The sequence below is a fragment of the Bombus vosnesenskii genome, unplaced genomic scaffold, assembly GCF_011952255.1.
Source record: "Bombus vosnesenskii isolate JDL3184/JDL3185 unplaced genomic scaffold, Bvos_JDL3184-5_v1.1 scf7180000013305, whole genome shotgun sequence".
NCBI classification, from domain to species: Eukaryota; Metazoa; Arthropoda; class Insecta; order Hymenoptera; family Apidae; genus Bombus; species Bombus vosnesenskii.
This window is the reverse complement of record NW_022882954.1, coordinates 1,779,355-1,796,664: the sequence shown is the minus strand read 5'-3', so window position 1 is coordinate 1,796,664 and position 17,310 is coordinate 1,779,355. Positions and strand designations below refer to the sequence as shown.

General features: G+C 37.0%; 2 protein-coding genes across 2 annotated transcripts; one reads left to right on the top strand and one right to left on the bottom strand.

Annotated features, from left to right (window-relative positions):
* Positions 1-4,879: 4,879 nt before the first annotated feature.
* Positions 4,880-6,267, top strand: LOC117234563. Its single transcript, XM_033495918.1, has 5 exons — positions 4,880-5,114; positions 5,237-5,372; positions 5,446-5,595; positions 5,683-5,834; positions 5,949-6,267. The coding sequence occupies exons 1-5, from the start codon at positions 5,032-5,034 to the stop codon at positions 6,136-6,138; spliced, it is 711 nt and encodes a 236-aa protein (XP_033351809.1). The 5' UTR covers positions 4,880-5,031; the 3' UTR covers positions 6,139-6,267.
* A 561-nt stretch (positions 6,268-6,828) lies between these two features.
* Positions 6,829-10,942, bottom strand: LOC117234562. Its single transcript, XM_033495917.1, has one exon. The coding sequence runs from the start codon at positions 10,829-10,831 to the stop codon at positions 6,965-6,967; it is 3,867 nt and encodes a 1,288-aa protein (XP_033351808.1). The 5' UTR covers positions 10,832-10,942; the 3' UTR covers positions 6,829-6,964.
* Between the last annotated feature and the right edge of the window lie 6,368 nt (positions 10,943-17,310).

Below are 17,310 nucleotides of genomic sequence, written 5' to 3'. Positions count from 1 at the left end.
TCGAACAAAATCAGCATGAAACGCGCTTTTGTAAGATTACGTGTTTTTAACAACGACATCGCCTCGTAATCTCCCCTTCGCAATGAAGACGCTATGAATCGATAACTTTCGAGCTATTGCATAATATCACAACTTAGCTTAATCAGTGTGCGCAAGCGCTTTGCGTATCATGAATTTTTCGTTTGGCAAATGATCGCAACAGGTTTTTGAACAAATCTTTTAAAGCTGTTTCAGCATTATTGTTTATTGATTATAGATTCTACATGAAATAGTCACTGTCAAGATAACTGTCGAAAATGTTACATTTGTCGAATGTATATACATACATATACTGCTTTGTTATTATTGTGAACATGCCTATCATCAGTCGCGTATATTCTTGAGCGTTTACTTGTTTGCAAAATACAAATAGGAGCGTAATATGTACAAACCAAATATTTAATTACTTTAATAATTGGATTCCAATTCATTACGCATCACTTTTTTAATCGTCTGTCTTTTACATCGCAAAGACCAGTACGAAATGTAAAAACTCTTATACTTTTAAGTTTATTTTAAAGAAAGTAAAGAGTAACACTTTCAAACAGAAGATAAAAATACCTCAGTACAGTCTCATGGTATAGTTATTCAAACTATTAAATATATATAATTACAGTTAAAGTTTTAAAGACATCAAGCAGATCGATGAAAGGTGAATCGGTTGACGCAGTTGGTTCAATACAGACATATGTCATATAAATACTAAATGTTGATTGATTTCGTGAGGGCACCACATACCAAATGATATTTATTTGCGTCGATAATATCGATGAATCGTTACATTCATCTCGACGTCTCGACTAGGTTCGAGTCCACGCTATTCTTCGAGAATAGATTTTGTTTGTCGAATTCAACCCGATAACGATTTTCTTGAAATTCGTGACTCCCAGATAACAATGCTATTCGAGATTACAAAATATTTGCTCGTGAAATATATCGATTCGTAACACATCAGGAAAATAACACTTTCGATAACTTTTCGAAAGTGAACGATGCCGAAGTAAGAATGGAATTAATTTATTCGATTAAAGCAATATTCTTGCATAATATTTAAAGCATAATTCTTTTACCGTGGCGTGACAATTGTTATTGCTTTATTTGCCAAACAGAAAAAGGAAGAAAAAATTACGGAGAAGAGAAACATTTTACTGTCTTCGATTGGCCAACTATTGCCTCTCGTAACGAAACGTATTGTTGAAAGCTGAATGGATTCATTAACGATCCCGATGTTCGTCAAATTTTTCAGATCGTAGGTATATTTATGTTATTAGTCGTTATTATTTAAAATTATATAGTTTAGAAATTTGATCATTTTATCGTTATGCTGCGAATAGGAGCGAATGCTAGATTCTGAAAACAAAATCAAGATCCGAGATCAGCTGTTACGACGATAGCGAAATAAGTACATACCTGCGTATTTACACTTCGGAAACTAAACGAAGAAGGAAGAGTTTGGTTACCAGTTTATTTACTTCCCAAATGATGCCTCTTCCAGCTTTCCACATATTTACGATATTTCGCAAACTACTTCTTTCGTGTCTCGAAGGAAATCGAAAATGGCTTCATGATGGAATCGTGATCATCCTCGTTTCATTCCGAGAATTCGATCTCGTTCTAATTCGTTCTAAATGAGTATGATTCTGTCTTGTTTCGGAAAATCCAATAGTCTTTTTGTGCTGAAAAAAAAAAAAAAGTTTGATAGAAAGAAACTTGCAGATAACGAAGTTTGATCCGATCGAGTAAAGATAATCAGCTCACCTTTTCGTTCCTCGATTCTAGTCAACGACGAATGCGAACTGATCGTAATGTTATTGATCCGATCATATGCAAATATCATACTTACATAGCTCATCGTCGAATCTGAGCCTGCTTTACTCGTAAACAAAGCTCGATTTTCAGGTTAGAAAATATCAACGTTATTGAAATAATATCATACTTTCAATAACAGAGAAAGAAAGTGAGAACGAGAGTTTTTTTAATGATAAATAAAGGGAAATTCCATGTTCTTTGTAAGATACACTGCGACCATCTTTCTTCGATTCATAATCAGAGATACGCCTTTCGTATCGTGGCACAGTTTTTAGTAAACATGATTATTTCGGTTACAACCGAATTTTAGAAGTACAATGCATCAGGAGATCACGTATCATAATAGATAGGCAATCTATTGACGTCAATATTCTTATTAAAGACATTCCTTAATCTTCCATTTCAAGTATGCCAGCAATATTTTTTTGTAATATACGTTGTGTATAGGTATGTAGCGAACACTGAAATTGAAAGTCAAATTAACGATTAATTACCTATCTCGCTTCCTAGTTGGCCCGCTTTCGAAACGGAGAATGCGTTTCGCTTTTTTCTAAACGAAACTGAAAGCGACTTGATCTTCCTTTTCATCTTAGAACGTTCAGAGATCTACACAAACAATTTTGAATGACCGAATTTGCAAACTAAAAAGAGGATAAGAAGGGAAAGAAAGAAGGAAAAAAAAGACAAAATGTGTTTTCTTGTCTTGTCTTTTCTTGTCTTGTTTTCATGTCCACATCGATATCGTTTATTCCTTTTCTTCGGGTTTATTGCGCAACTTATGAAAAATGAAACGTGCTGGCGCCATTACCGCCGCCATTATACAAAGATAAAAATTGACGCAAATGTTACGTTCAACGACATTTTTGTAATCATAATTAATAACAATATTCTTCTCGATCGGATGAAAGAACGTGTTTTACGATGTCTCAAGCAATGTTCCATTATTTCCATCAACTACTCCCTCCTTATTCAACAGCGCGAGGAGATATTATGCAGAGACAAATTCGGTCTACATCGGCATTGCCATTAATTTTTATATCATCGAACGTGAGTTTACTTTAAAGAGGTTTCAGTTATAATCGGTAACAAGTGTACAGATTTCGGATCTTTTCTGATAAGCGAAAGACGACAAGATCTTTCTTTGAACTTATCAGCAGCGTCCAAGGTAATGCTATATCGGATAATTTCGTTTTCCGGGTCCAGTAGAATTTTTCGTAGGAGGAGCAAAAGTGGTTTGGTGGACCGTTTAACGATATCTGTTATCAACGTCATCGTGATGCTCTTTGTGAAAAATACGTTGGTCGAAAATATCGAAGAACGAGCAGCGACATACATTCGAGGATACTTAATAGATAAGCAAATCTTACCCTTATAACGATAACTGTTAAGGTAAAGAAAGGATTCGGAAATACAAATAGTTTACTTTATTTCACACAAAACAGCTATACATATGTCGGGTAATCATTAGGATTTAAGGCGCGTAACGATTCTTCGTTTGAATTAGCCATTGTTTTACGAAACAGAGAATATATTTACGCGAATAAACAAGATTTTACAAAATATTATGAACAATGAGTTTAATAAATGATAAGATTAACAAACGACAAGTTTAACTAATAATTAGATTAAAGAATAATAAGTTTAACGAACAATAAGAGGAACGAATAATATGTCTTACGAATAATAAATTTAACGAATAACGAGATTAACGATTAATAGGTTTTACGAATAATGAATTTAATTAACGCTATTAACGATGTTCCGGGGTTCAAACGAATCCACGGTCAACGGGATAACTCTTTACTATGCGTAGAATAATTTTTAACACAAAAATACGATTGCCGAGACACTCGGTAAATTGCTCGATGTATCACTTTCCAAGGCGATCGCACGAATGAATATCCGATGAAAATCTTTTTCGCTATACGAAAATGCATTTGTTTGTTATATGCTCGCTGGAGACATCGAGAAGGTTCCAATCGTTGTTGCTAGGCAATTTCTGTCAAAAGTTTGTTGTGTACTCTTTGGAAACATCGAGAAAGATCGAAACGCCGTTACTAGGCAGTTTCTGTCTGGAGATTGATTCCTAATACAACGTGTGTCCCATTATATCGACATCTCTAAAGTACAATTCTATAGTGATTTCTAGGGAGAACGATACAACCGAACCACACCTTCGTCGGGCAAAACGTTTATCCTGTCACGACCGGCATACTTCAAATCCGACGGACTGACGATAGAGATAAAGACGGTGGCGGCACTCGGCGACAATGTATATCGCTGAAGTGCCTAATGAACCATCAACATCCCAACGGTCCTTCCACCGAAGGTTCTAGAAGAAAGAGCACGTGGCAACGATCGCGGACGCCTAGCAAATGCATGGACGGTGGGGACGTTGAGGGATGACAAAAGAAAGTAATCGGATCCGATCGAAAGTAAAATCATAAGAGTCAGTCTTAGAAAGTCACGCCTAGAGTTCGGAAGTAGATTGTAAAGTATATTGATGTTAGAAAAAAAATAAAGTTTTCTTTTTTATTTTTTACCTCAAATTCCTTTTTTATTTTGTTATTTTACGTGACAATCCCGTGACCGTGGCTACGTTCGGCGACCAGTTATCACCTCGAACCCACTTTCGCTTTCACAAATATCAAACAATTACAAATGACAATTGCTTAATTACAGTTATGATAAAATCTAGGCTAATGCATTAAAAGGCTTCCTCAAAATTGCAAAGGGAAGGCTCCGGTTTTCCTTTCATCTCCGACACATATATATTACGTTCTCTGAAAACCTCGATAACCTTCTTGCACGCACGCTTGTTCTCAAGCGACTCTTCCAGATTCTTCTAATCTGTCTGGCGACAGTCTTTTGTCTCGACTAAGACCTGAACGCCCTCTAACGCTTACGCACACACACTCGCATGTACAGTGTAAATGTATCATCTACCCAACAACAACTTAAACTCAAAAGGTATGCAGACGATCATTGTATCTATCCAATTCTCGTGTTATCAACGTATTCGTAGTAATAATTTATATCGTTGCTCGATCAACTGTTCGAACGAAGGTCATAATGTCGATATAATTCGATAAGCCATTAGATAATTCAATAAAAATAGATAAAATTGACGATCGGTAGCCAGATTGTTGACAACTGATCATCATTCGACTGCATCGATTCATCATGGATTTTCAAATCCGACTTGGTTTCCTACTTCTCCTCCCTATTTTTTTTACTGCTGCCTTTGCGAACCTTCTCGATGCCGGGTAAGTCTTTGCCATTACATATTTATGGTTAATAAACACGTATATACATTCGGATCGCATAATCAGTTTCGCTAACACATGTCCTCACTGTGAAATATCGTTTATACGTTTTTGGGGTACAGGGAAAACGACATCATGTCTGAGAACGTATCGGCTAATGTTAATAAGTTGTTCGACGCGATGTTACCCACGATTCGCAAATTTATTTTGAAGCAAGGATTAGATCCCATGAAATTGGAGGATGTATCTGAAAAACTGGTATTTATGCCATCAACTTGACCGAAATCCTTCGAATTTGAACGTCGATCATTCTTTTTTACTCTTATTATAGTCAGGACTAATAATTCACGACAGAACTCTGAGTTTAACGAATGGCTGGCTTCAAGGACTATCGAACGTAAGACGGGCAAACGATATTATTTTATCTTACCAAGATGAAAGTCTCACTTTGGATGCTACTTTAGCGTTTGACGTTCTTGACGTAAGGGAATAAACCGATCAAAACGGCTCGACCATAACCCGATAATTTCTGGAAAGTTACAGAACAAAAATATTGTCAACTTTTTAGGCTAATTACGAGTATCTTATTAAGGACTTGTTGATCACAAAGAAGGGAGAAGTTCATGGTCGTCTCAGAGATATGGAGATGCGACTAATCGTTGCATTCGATATGAACAACTATAAAATTGTCATCCCTATGGCCAAGATCGTTAAAATCGAGTAATTCTCATTTGTTTTTGCGTTAGCACAACTTTCCATCGTTTTGAAAGCGGTGCACAATTTTTAGAGCATGTTGAATTAGTTCTAATCGATTAATCTTTATTTTGTTTTCAGTAAGATCAACGTCATTTTTCTAGATGATCCGATAGTAAATGCTGCGGCCAAAGCCATTACTACCATATTTCGTAAAAGCATAACAAATATGGTGAACAAAGAGTTTTGGAAGGTAATGCAAGAATACGTTGATAAAATCAACGAAAAGATTCCTCAACCGGACCCACTACTGGAAAACGACATTATCTAGTTTACGATTTTATCTAATTTATCGTGTAATACCTGGTGCAACTTTAATGAAAGGTTATTTGGTGAATCTTTTTGTCAAGTGTAAAAATTCAAAATAATAAAGAGATTTTATATCTTTTTTCGACACGTGCATCGCAAGCAAAATTTGTAACGCTATCACGGTCGTGTATAATCAAGTATAGTGCATATATCCGGCCGTAATTTCAAATTTAGAACGATACGTTCAGTCCAGACAGTAGTTAAAGGAGTACTTATATTTTCAACAAATTCATCCAATCTTTTTATTTCGAGTATACACCGAGTTAATAGGTTACAATTCACGCTTTATTCCGACAACTTTATAGACATAGATAGTTACGCTGGTGCGTATAGATATAAGTTAACTAGGGACTGAACTAAGGATAGAACTTGATCAAGAGATGCGACTGAACCAAGGATAGAAGATCAGTCCGGAGAAGTTGACTGATCTAAGGATGTAAAACCAGTCCAGAGATGTTGACTGATTTAAAACTGAGAATCCAGTCAAGTTCGGTGACGATGCTGCGGCGGAAGAAAGTTAGCGATGGATGTGTCTAGCGTACGGGACCATCGGATTTGTTGATGACAATTTTGGCTAGGAAAGTGAGGGCAATAGTCATTGTTTCTGATTGGATAAGAAGAAGGTTGGTGGACAAGGAAGGGTCTTAATTATCGACGGTTCGATGTCGGCGAAATGTTTAGATTATCGGCAGTCCGACGCGAACACCGATGCCTGATATGGTTCCTCAAGAGAGGTTTCCGCGTCTTATTACCTACGCTAAATACTCCACTGACTTGAAAACGTTCTGTTATTCATCACCATCGTTATAATTAATGTCAAATTTTTGTGTAAAAAATACTGCATGCAAGGGAAGATCTAAATCTGGATTTTTCCTTTGTTCTAGATATATCTTTAAACTATCTATTAGCTGTCGAAAATCGGGAAATAAACTACATAATTTTTCAACAGTACGCTTCAAGTCATTTACTGATATTTCTGTCCCATTATCAAAGATATTAGCAAAAGTAATCAATGTGCTAACAAATTTAGGCATACTACCAGGTTTCGAAGTACTACCTTTTACTGTTTCTTCAAGGACCTTTTTTATAAAAGAAATATTTATACGTACATCGGTAGCAGCCCCGCTAGCAATTAAATACTCAGTAGCTTCCAAACTATCGAAAAATGTAGCAAAGGATACTGGAGTTAGGCCGATATCATCGCCAATATCCTTGTCTACACCTTTATTTATCAAATCTTCGATCATTTGTTTATCATTATATACAGCAGCAACATGTAACACTGAAATGTTAAGCCTACCAATAAGTGTTTGATCATCGCTAGTGTTAAGCACTGTTGCATCTTTGTTTAGCAAGAAGTCATAAACATCACGGTTGTTGCTTATAGCAGCAATAAATAAAGGTGTTGCTCCTAATATATTAACCGCTTTGATATTCGCTTTTCTTCTTAAGAGAAATTCAACGACATTAAGTTTCCCATGAAAAGCAGCTGTATGCAAAGGTGTAGAATATGCCTTATCAATAATATTTACATCAATTTCTTTAAACTCATCTATAAAATATTTTACAACATCCAGATGGCCATTTTGAGCAGCGGCATGCAACGATGTCCAACCATCTTCGTTAATATCTTTAGGATGTGCTCCCTTTTCCCGTATAAGATATTTTATTACATCTAAATGACCATTGGAAGAGGCACAGTGTAAGGGTGTGAAGCTAGGTTCATCATCCTTAACTTTGGCATTATTCGTTATAAGAATTTTTATAATGTCTAGCCAATTAGCAAATGCGGCCAAATGCAAAGGAGTCCATTCTCCTAATTTCACATTTACTATATCCTGTAGTTGATGTTCCTTCTCAAGGTTGTTTAGAAAATTCTTGAGATCTTCTAAGTTGCCACTTTTTCTAGCAGCACGAAACTTAGCATGCAATAAATATACATTATATCGGTCAGGCTGTAGAATTTTAAGAGTGTCTATCTGGCCACTGGAAGCAGCCAAAACTGCTGCTGTTCTACCAATACTATCCTCAATATCAACCAGCCTTCTGTTCGTGTTGACAAGAATTCTAACGATATCTGAGTAGCCGTTGAAAGCAGCAACGTGTAATAACGTCCAGTCTGAAGCCTTTTTTGTAGTTAGAGAATCGTAAACAATAGTAGACTTAATATCAATTTTTGCTTTCTTATCTACAAATAGTTTAACAACACTTGCGTGACCATTTTCAACAGCCATATATAAAGGAGTTCTGTTATACTTATCCTTAGCATCAATAATCTTACTAAATTTCTCTGGAAATGTTTCTTTCATTAGTATAGCCTTGTCTAGTATAGCCTCAACTGCTACATTATTGCCATTTTCAGCGAGCAAGTGCAAAGGGGTAGCGTTATTATAGCCGCAAGTAGGAATAGAGTTAGAATCGAAATAAAATTGACGAACTAAGTTTTTATATCTACTTGCATAGTTCCAAACAGAAGTAACATGACTTTTATTCTCTTTAGATATATTTTCATTATTTCCTATTAATGTTAGAACCTTTTCTATAACTTCCTCTTCTTTATTTTTCTCTTTCAACATTAGTCTTATTACTTCCTGTACTAATCTGTGAATACTTGCCACTCCCCCTTCTTTTAAATCAATCATTGAATATTTATCGCATAGCTCAACGCCGTCACAATCAAACATTTCGCTTGCATGAATCTTGTCAGGAGCAAGATAAGCCATGAGATTTAAAATATCTATAGCTTCCATGCCATGATTTTGATCTTTTTCTATCTCTTTTAAGGTAGTTACCCAAGTTGTTAAAACTGTTTCAGAATATCTGTCCTTAATTTTGTGGTAACCCTCGTTAAGTAATTTTGTGTTTTCATCAAGTTCTTTCAAATAATCGCTTATCTTAAATCTTTTATTCCTTCTTTTACTGGACTTTTCCTCTTGATTGATATATGTAATTGCTTGCCTCAAGGCTAGTGGAAAGTATTGTAATCTTTTTGCTAACTCTTTTATGTCTCCCTTTTTTAAACCATCTTTTATTTCTATGGAATTTTTAATAAACATTGTAGCTTCTTTTTGAGTAAAAACATTTAATTCCATTACATGTATTTGTCCCTCATCACCTATATCCCAGTCCCGATTACGAGAAGTGATTAAAATGTAAGGTCTTTCAGCACTAGGAGGTAAAGAGGTTGGTAAAAATTTTGCAATAACTGTGTACTCTTCAGCGTTATTGAATATAAAAAGACTTTTCACGTCGATAAAGTGCGTATAAACATCTTTAACAATAGATTTAACTTGTCTTTCTTGCATATTTTCACCTATTTTTTCATTGATCGGTATTTTCAACTCTTCAACTGCTAAGTTTTTAAACGACGTTAAAATTTCATCCGTTGCAGACTCTATCCATATAACATTGTTATTATAGTGTTTAGCATATTCTATAGCATATTTTCTAACTAATTCAGTCTTGCCTATTCCTCCCAAACCAATAACAGCAGTCGCTTGTATTATTAGTGCTCTTCTATCTTCATTTTGTAATTTTTCGTGTAACCATTTTAACTCATTATCTCTTCCAGTGAACGACTTTACTGGATTTGTCATATTGTAATAAATTGGTCTTCTTACCTGTATACTTTTTGGTGTATCATTCATTTTATCAATCCTTTTATTAATATTTTTCATGTCATCTTTTAAACTTCTTCCTAAAAAAAAATCATCTTCATCGTACATTTTATTTAATACTTCTTTTGCTTTTTTTATCGCCTCCTCTAATGATAAAATGTACTTGTGTTCTTCCTCAGGTTGTTCTATCGCTTCTTGACAGTCCTCATTTGATATCTGTGTCGATCCTGATGTGTCCTTTGACTTTCTCGAATCACTACCATTGCCTTCTTTACTACAGTATTCACCAGTGGTACCACCATCCATTTCTACTAGATTCTCGTACACTTCTGAAGTTTTATATTTTTTATCACATATTTTAATTGTATGTCCAAGTTTAGGCATTTTAGGGATTTTTTGCATTGCTGTTATTATAAAGCTTTGTCTAGATTTACCTAACTTTACACCTTCGGTTATTAAGTTAACAGAGACAGAGACATTCGTATCTGGATTATCCTGTTTATACTGATTAACATAATTTATTATTCTTCTCGTGGCATCTATTGCTAACTTTTCTATTGCTCTTTCCAAATACTTATCAGCGATCATATTAAACTGAATTTGATAGTTGCAAAAGATATTACCACCAGCTTCTGCCAACATATTTTCTAATTCTTTTTCTTTTATACGTCTAAACACTTCAACAACTGTCTTAGCTTTTTCTCTATGAATTCTATTACGCAAATATTTTGCAGCAACAACGAGTGGGTATACTGCAATTGATGCCCACAGAGAGATCTCCTCTATCACTTTTTTTGCTGTTTCCCCTGCTGCATTTTCTGCTGTTGTATTCTTTTTTGATGATATCTCATTTCTGTATTCGTTTAATGTTTTTATAAATCTAATAACAAATGTCCTTATAAATATTTCTAGGCGCTCATATTTGTCAGGATCCAGAGAAATACTATCGCTATCTACTTGTGTAGAATGTTGTGGCTGTAGCTGCTGGTTTGTTTGGCCAGCCTTATGCTCGTGCGGCTCATTTGGCAGTTTTTGCATCGTTCATAAGAATAATAATAAATAATAATAATATGAGAATAAATAAGAAATAGAGCAATATCCCCTGAGAATTCCGCGTCCTTTAAATGCTCTTGCTAAATCTGCAAGCAAAAAGATGCAACACTCGTTTACTAATTTAATTATACCTAGATACAATCTTTTTATATTAAGTTTTGAAGGAAACTAACGTTTTATAGCTTTGATTAAGCTCTGTGATATATGTGTGAATTTAACACTTTATCGCGTATATACTCGTTATTTTGCATAACATTGTTAAGTAATTATATATTTAAAAAGTAGCTGCCATTCTGGATTTCAATGATTTTCTAATATGTTGTAAAGGTCAACATTTTGCGTTGTAACGCATACGCTGTCACGGATGCACAATTGTAGGCAGAATTCACTGTGTGGTACAGACAATTTTTTGCAACTATATCCAAAATAGCAGCAGCTCTGTGAATAATTATCGATAAGGTTGCATCATGTTTTAAATATAGTTAGATGACTTTGAAGAATCGATGAAATAATCGAATATCGATTTATAGTTTAGATCATTGCCGAGTTTAGTAGGTACATGCTCGTAGACATCGTACGCAATAAAATGTTTTCCAGTGCGAGAAATTATTTTATTAGGTCGCTTTATGGGTCATGAGCGAACTATTTTGAAAAAAAAAAATGGATCTTAACTTTATTAAATTAGACAAACAAACGATGAGGTTGCGTGCAAAGCTGTATCTAGGCGAGTGCCTTCTTTCATTTATACGTAAGTATTCACGTACATGTCCATACATTGTACTACATATGGTCGTCTCTGAATTCAGTCGGGCAATCATAAATAATAATTCATAATTATTTCCATGATTTCTATGAATATTTCTATGAATGATAATTTCTATGGATACCTAATGATTTTTGAATATGTGTATAACATTTTGAGTAACTTTTTCCTATATTAACAAAAAAGCTACCATTACAGTATGTATGTCTAGAACTGTAGACTCCAACTACAATGCCCCTATGGATCCTCCCGAGGTTTCATATACATATATATGTCGGAGATAAGAGGACACCGGTGCCTTCCCTCTGAAACCTCGGGAAAATCCATAAAAACATTGTAATTAAAATCTACAGTTGTAATTAAACGATCTGCCATCATTCTACCCAATTGTATTTGTTTGAGACTTGTGACAATGAGCTTGGGCTCGAGGCGACAATTAGTCGCCGAACGTAGCCGCGGTCAACGGGACGAACTCTCCATCTAACAAAGGCATTGAGTAACCCTATAGCTCTCCTTAAAAGAAAGATTTGTAGCGGCACGTGGCAGTAAACATTCCAACGGTTTCTGACCCGTAGCTCGCCACACGCAGATCCTATTCTCCGGGCAGGATGTTTACCAGATGCCGACGCGTCTCCGCAGTACGTGATCGGCTAGCCCGATGACCGTTATAAACACTAATATCTAGTTACCTAAAATCCTTCAACAGATAAACAGTCTTTGTCCCAGTTGCGGGAAGACAGGAGAGACCTATTTTTCCACGAACGACGTCTCCCACTAGCAACCTTCCCTCGAGGGCGGCTAGCATCCTTTTTTAACTACCGATATGGAGATTGGCCAATTAGCAGCAACGTCAATTTCCCTTACTTTCCAAACGTAGGATATCCCCGACGAATCCGATGATCTCGTGTCCTTAGACACACCCCGTCATAGTTTTCCTCTGAGGTATCACCGGGACGGAAAGTCATTCTCTCTTGTGATCTCGTCGAGAAAAAAAGATTAACGCCTTACGGTCAGTGAATATTAACGCAGAATCCGACTTAGATTTTTGCGAGTGCGTACGACTACCGTCCCGTTGTCCGCGGATTCGTTATCGAACCTAAGACCATTGCCACTAGCGTCGCGAGTGTGTGATCATCGTGAGTTTGTGTCAACTCTGTAACAATTCTGTGTGTGTCAATAAAAATAACTTCAGTGTGAAAAAAAAATCATGGATAGCTTCAGTGAGGAATTCTTATCTGCCCCAAGCCCCCACCACGAAGACGATTCGGGCCTAGATTCGGACGCTCACTCGACATATATGTGTGTGTGATAGTAATAATGGCGGTGTCAATGTTGTATTCGATTTCTTCGAACGTATTGTACTTACATGCGTATACTTTCAGAAAATATTGGGAAATGGAGAAAAATTGGCTTTACTGGCGCAAAAAGAACAAAGCGTAAACTGTCTTGTGCGAGCACTCGAGTTATACTGTACGTTAGCGGCTAAGAAGTCCGGATACTGTGACTCATGTGTTATCTTAACCACGCCCATTTCTTTGCAACATACGTTTTTGAACGTAGTTGTGAAGATTTTATTTGGGACATCACAACGGCAAAGGAGGTCTTTTCTTATTATACGATCGGTTTAATACGTATGACAGTCTCAGCAAATAGTATGCGTGAGAAAGGCCATGTTCCTTCCAGTTCGATAATTTAGACTCGCATTCCTTCCAAGTGAAAGCGAATTTACAAAATAAGTACACACTTGAGTATTTATAATTCGGAAACTAAACAAAAACAACGGTAAATCGGAAGAGTTTGGTCCACAGTTTATTTGTTTCCCGAATGATGCCAAACTTTGCTTCTTTGTGTCTCGAGGGAAATCGAAAGTGGCTTTGTGATGAGATCGTGATCGTCTGCGTTTCGTTTCGAGAATTCGATCTGGCATGGTGTATTTTCGATCTTTTTTTTTTTTTTTTTTTTTTTTTCTGTACGCGGAGAAATCCTCATGGACACTCGCTGCTGCAGTAATCGCGTAACAGCAGAGTAGTGTCGGACTCCTACCGACTAAAATTCCACGATGACCATCCTATGCGTGTGACAGGAGTGCTTCAGGAACCTCTTATGAATTAACTTCCATTGCACCCCCTTCTCGCGTCCTCTTGTTCGAGCCAGTCCTAATACCTCCAGACTATTGAATTGGCGTTAGGGGGGGTCATTGCCTCTAGCGCTGTCGCTCCTTCCAGTCGTGATCCGTTGGGACGGCGGTGGAGCGGCTCTAGGTCGTCTGACTGCCATCCTTCTCCATCGTCTTATCCTACAGGGGTGAGAGTTTTTCTTTTTCTCCCTTCCCGCTCGCTCCTTCGCGAGCATAACTCGCTGGCAGAAGAAGCGGACGGCCTCGTATTCCTGTGACCCTCTCAACATCGCTTCTACAATCGCTGAGGGGGTCAACGTTTCTCCTATGGCGTGCCGCAGAGTGTAGCGGGGCAGCTCCCACGCCGGACAGAGCTCCAGGGTGTGCTGCGCTGTGTCCCTGCCCTCTCCGCAGTGGTGGCAGATGTCTGTCGTCTCTCGCCTTATTCTCTTCAGGAACTCGCCGAACACGCCGTGTCCGGTGGGCACCTGGGTCATCTGAAGTTCGTTCTTGTATGATTACGGAGGAAAGCTCGGTGTGGGTGTGTCTTTTGAACTAAGGACGTGGATTCGTTGTACACACTTTTCGTTAGAAAAGTGAGGGTAACGATCCGCGATGCCCATTGGTTATAGCTAACGTTAATAAATGAAGATTGGAAGAGGAAGCCTCCTACCGACGTGGCTTCGGGTGACCTTGTTCATGGGAAAAACCGGCTTTTCCGTTAGACAAATATCCACCTTTTCTGTTAGGTAACTACCCGCTTTCTCCGTAATTTATAAGTACGCGCAATAAACCTATGGACTGTTTTCAGTAACATACATACCAGACCAGAAAATACTTGCAGAATTAAAGGTTCCTACAAACTAATAAGATTCAGTTTATGATGGGGCCTTAGATTTATCGAGGGTCTGTATAATGGTGCTTGGGCCTTGACGTTCAGACAATGAAGGACGTCGCACGGACCATCTCACGCGACGTGACACATGGCATTGATTTAAAGGTTAGAAGTTTTTTTTTTATTTATTTATTTACATTTTACAATTTGTCCAGTAGGACATTTGGTAAAATATTATAGCTTAGTGGTATAATAATATAACATGTGGATGACTACCCCCAGTGGGATACCATCTTCGAATTTGATTAATTTATTTCTTTAGTGTGGTGAGTGTTTGTTTGTTAGGTTATGTCCTTTGTGAGATCTGTTGGGTGTTTCCTTTTTAATCTTCTTTTTATGTTTGATGCCCGGACCGTTTCCGCTGCCAGCCGGTTTAGGTGCGTCGCTATTCTTTCTCTGTACCTTCTTGCACATCTGTTAATCTCCTCCTTGATAAAGGTTAGAAGTGATCATGATTTTGTCTCGCTTCGGAATATCGAATAATCTTTCATGCGTTGAAAAAAAAAGGAACGCAAAATGCCCGGCCTTAGAGCTCGGTAGCGGGTGAACATTATACCGGTTGAACTGGTCATCAACGATTAACTCGCTATTTATTTCTTCAAACGTCGATTTACATATCTCATCGATTAATCGAGAGCCTCCTTTACTCGTAAATAGAACTCGATTTTCAATGTTGGAAAGTAACAAGAAGGTTATCGGAATGATACCATATTTTTAACACAGTGAGGGGCGGGGGAGGAAGAGAAACAAACAGAGACAGACGGTCAAAGAGTTTTAATCATAAAGAAAGAGTATCGAAATACGAAGCAGCGAAGAACGGATATCACGTTATCACAACGACGGGCAGTCTATCAACGCCAGTCTTAATTAAACACAATCCCTAATTTTATTTTTCAACTATGCCTGCAATATTTTTTTGTAATATACGTTGTGCACAAGAACGCAGCAAACACTGAAACTGAAAGTCATCCGAGGTACATATATACCTACCTCGCTTTCTAATTGACCCGCTCTCGAAACATAGAACCAATTCGCTTTCTTCTACGAAACTGAAAGTAATACGATCTCCCTTCTCATCTTAAAGCGTTCGTGAATCTATACAAACAATTGTCAATAATCGGATTCATAACCTAAAAGGAGGACAAGAAGGGAGAAAAAGGAGAAAAAGAAGAAAGGAATACATTCGAAATCAATTGAAAAGATTTGTCCTTCCTTTTCAGTATTCTCTATTTCCCTTTATCGTCTACATCGACATAGCCCATTCCTTTTCTTCGGGTAAATTACACAACTTATCAAGAATAGAACGTGCTGCTACCATTACCGCCGTATACAAAGATGAAACGTTCAGTATCGATGCGAACGTTACGTTTGACCACATTTTTATAATCATAGTTAATAACAACATTCTTCTCGATCGAATAAAAAAACATGTTTTACGATGTCTTAAGCAATGTTCCATTATTTCCAGCAACTACTCCTTATTCAGCAGCGCGAGGAGATATTTGCAGAGACAAATTCGGTCAGCGTTAACATTGCCATTGATCTTCATGTTATCAACTGCTATTTTCCCGATAAGGAAGAGACGAAAAGATCGTCTAGATCTATAGATCTAAGATGCTATATCTAGTAATTTCGTCTTCCGGGTCCAGTAGAATTTTTCGTGAGAAGAGTAAGAGTACTTTGGTGGATCGTTTAACGACGTCTATCAACATCGGCGTGACTCACTTTGTGAAAAATAAGTTGGTCGAAAACATCGAAGAACGAGCGTGCAGCGACGTACATTCGAGAATACCTCAAGAATAAGCAAGAAATTTCGTGATGATAATTCAAACTCAAAGGGTATGCGGCCGACGACGATTTTAAATTCCTTTTAGTCCAAATTCTGTATAATTCATCAACGTATTCGTTGCAATAATCTATACCGTTGCTCGATCAAATTTTTTAATGATGGTTGTAATGTCGATATAATTCGATAAGTCTTTAGATAACTCAATAAAACTAGAGAAGATTGATGATCGGGAGCCAGATTGTTGACAATTGATCATTCGACTGCATCGATTCATCATGATTTATCAAATTCTACTTGGTTTTCTATTTCCTTTTTCTATTTTGTTTACTGCTAGCTTTTCGAGCTTTGTCGATACCACGTAAGTTATTGCCACTACATATTTATCGTTAATAAATACATATATACATTTAGATCGTATGATCAGTTTTGGTAATACATATTCTTGTTGGGTAGATGATACATTTACACTGTACATGCGAGTGTGTGTGCGTAAGCGTTAGAGGGCGTTCAGGTCTTAGTCGAGACAAAAGACTGTCGCCAGATGTTAGAAGAATCTGGAAGAGTCGGTTGAGAATAAGCGTGCGTGCAAGAAGGTTATCGAGGTCTTCAGAGTGTAAGATATATGTATAGCTGTTGTGTGTAAAATAAAGTAAACGATTTGTATTTCCGAATCCTTTCTTTACCTTAACAATTCTCACTCTGAAATATCGTGTATTTGTATTTGTCATCCGCGAAATGTCGAATACTTTGAGGAGAATCAACTGCTTCTAAAATATATCTTTTTTTACGGCACAGGGAAAATGACATCAGGCTTAAGAAGGTATCGGCTAAAGTTAATAAGTTGTTCGACACGATGTTACCCACGATTCACAATTTTATTTTGAAGCATGGAATAGATCCT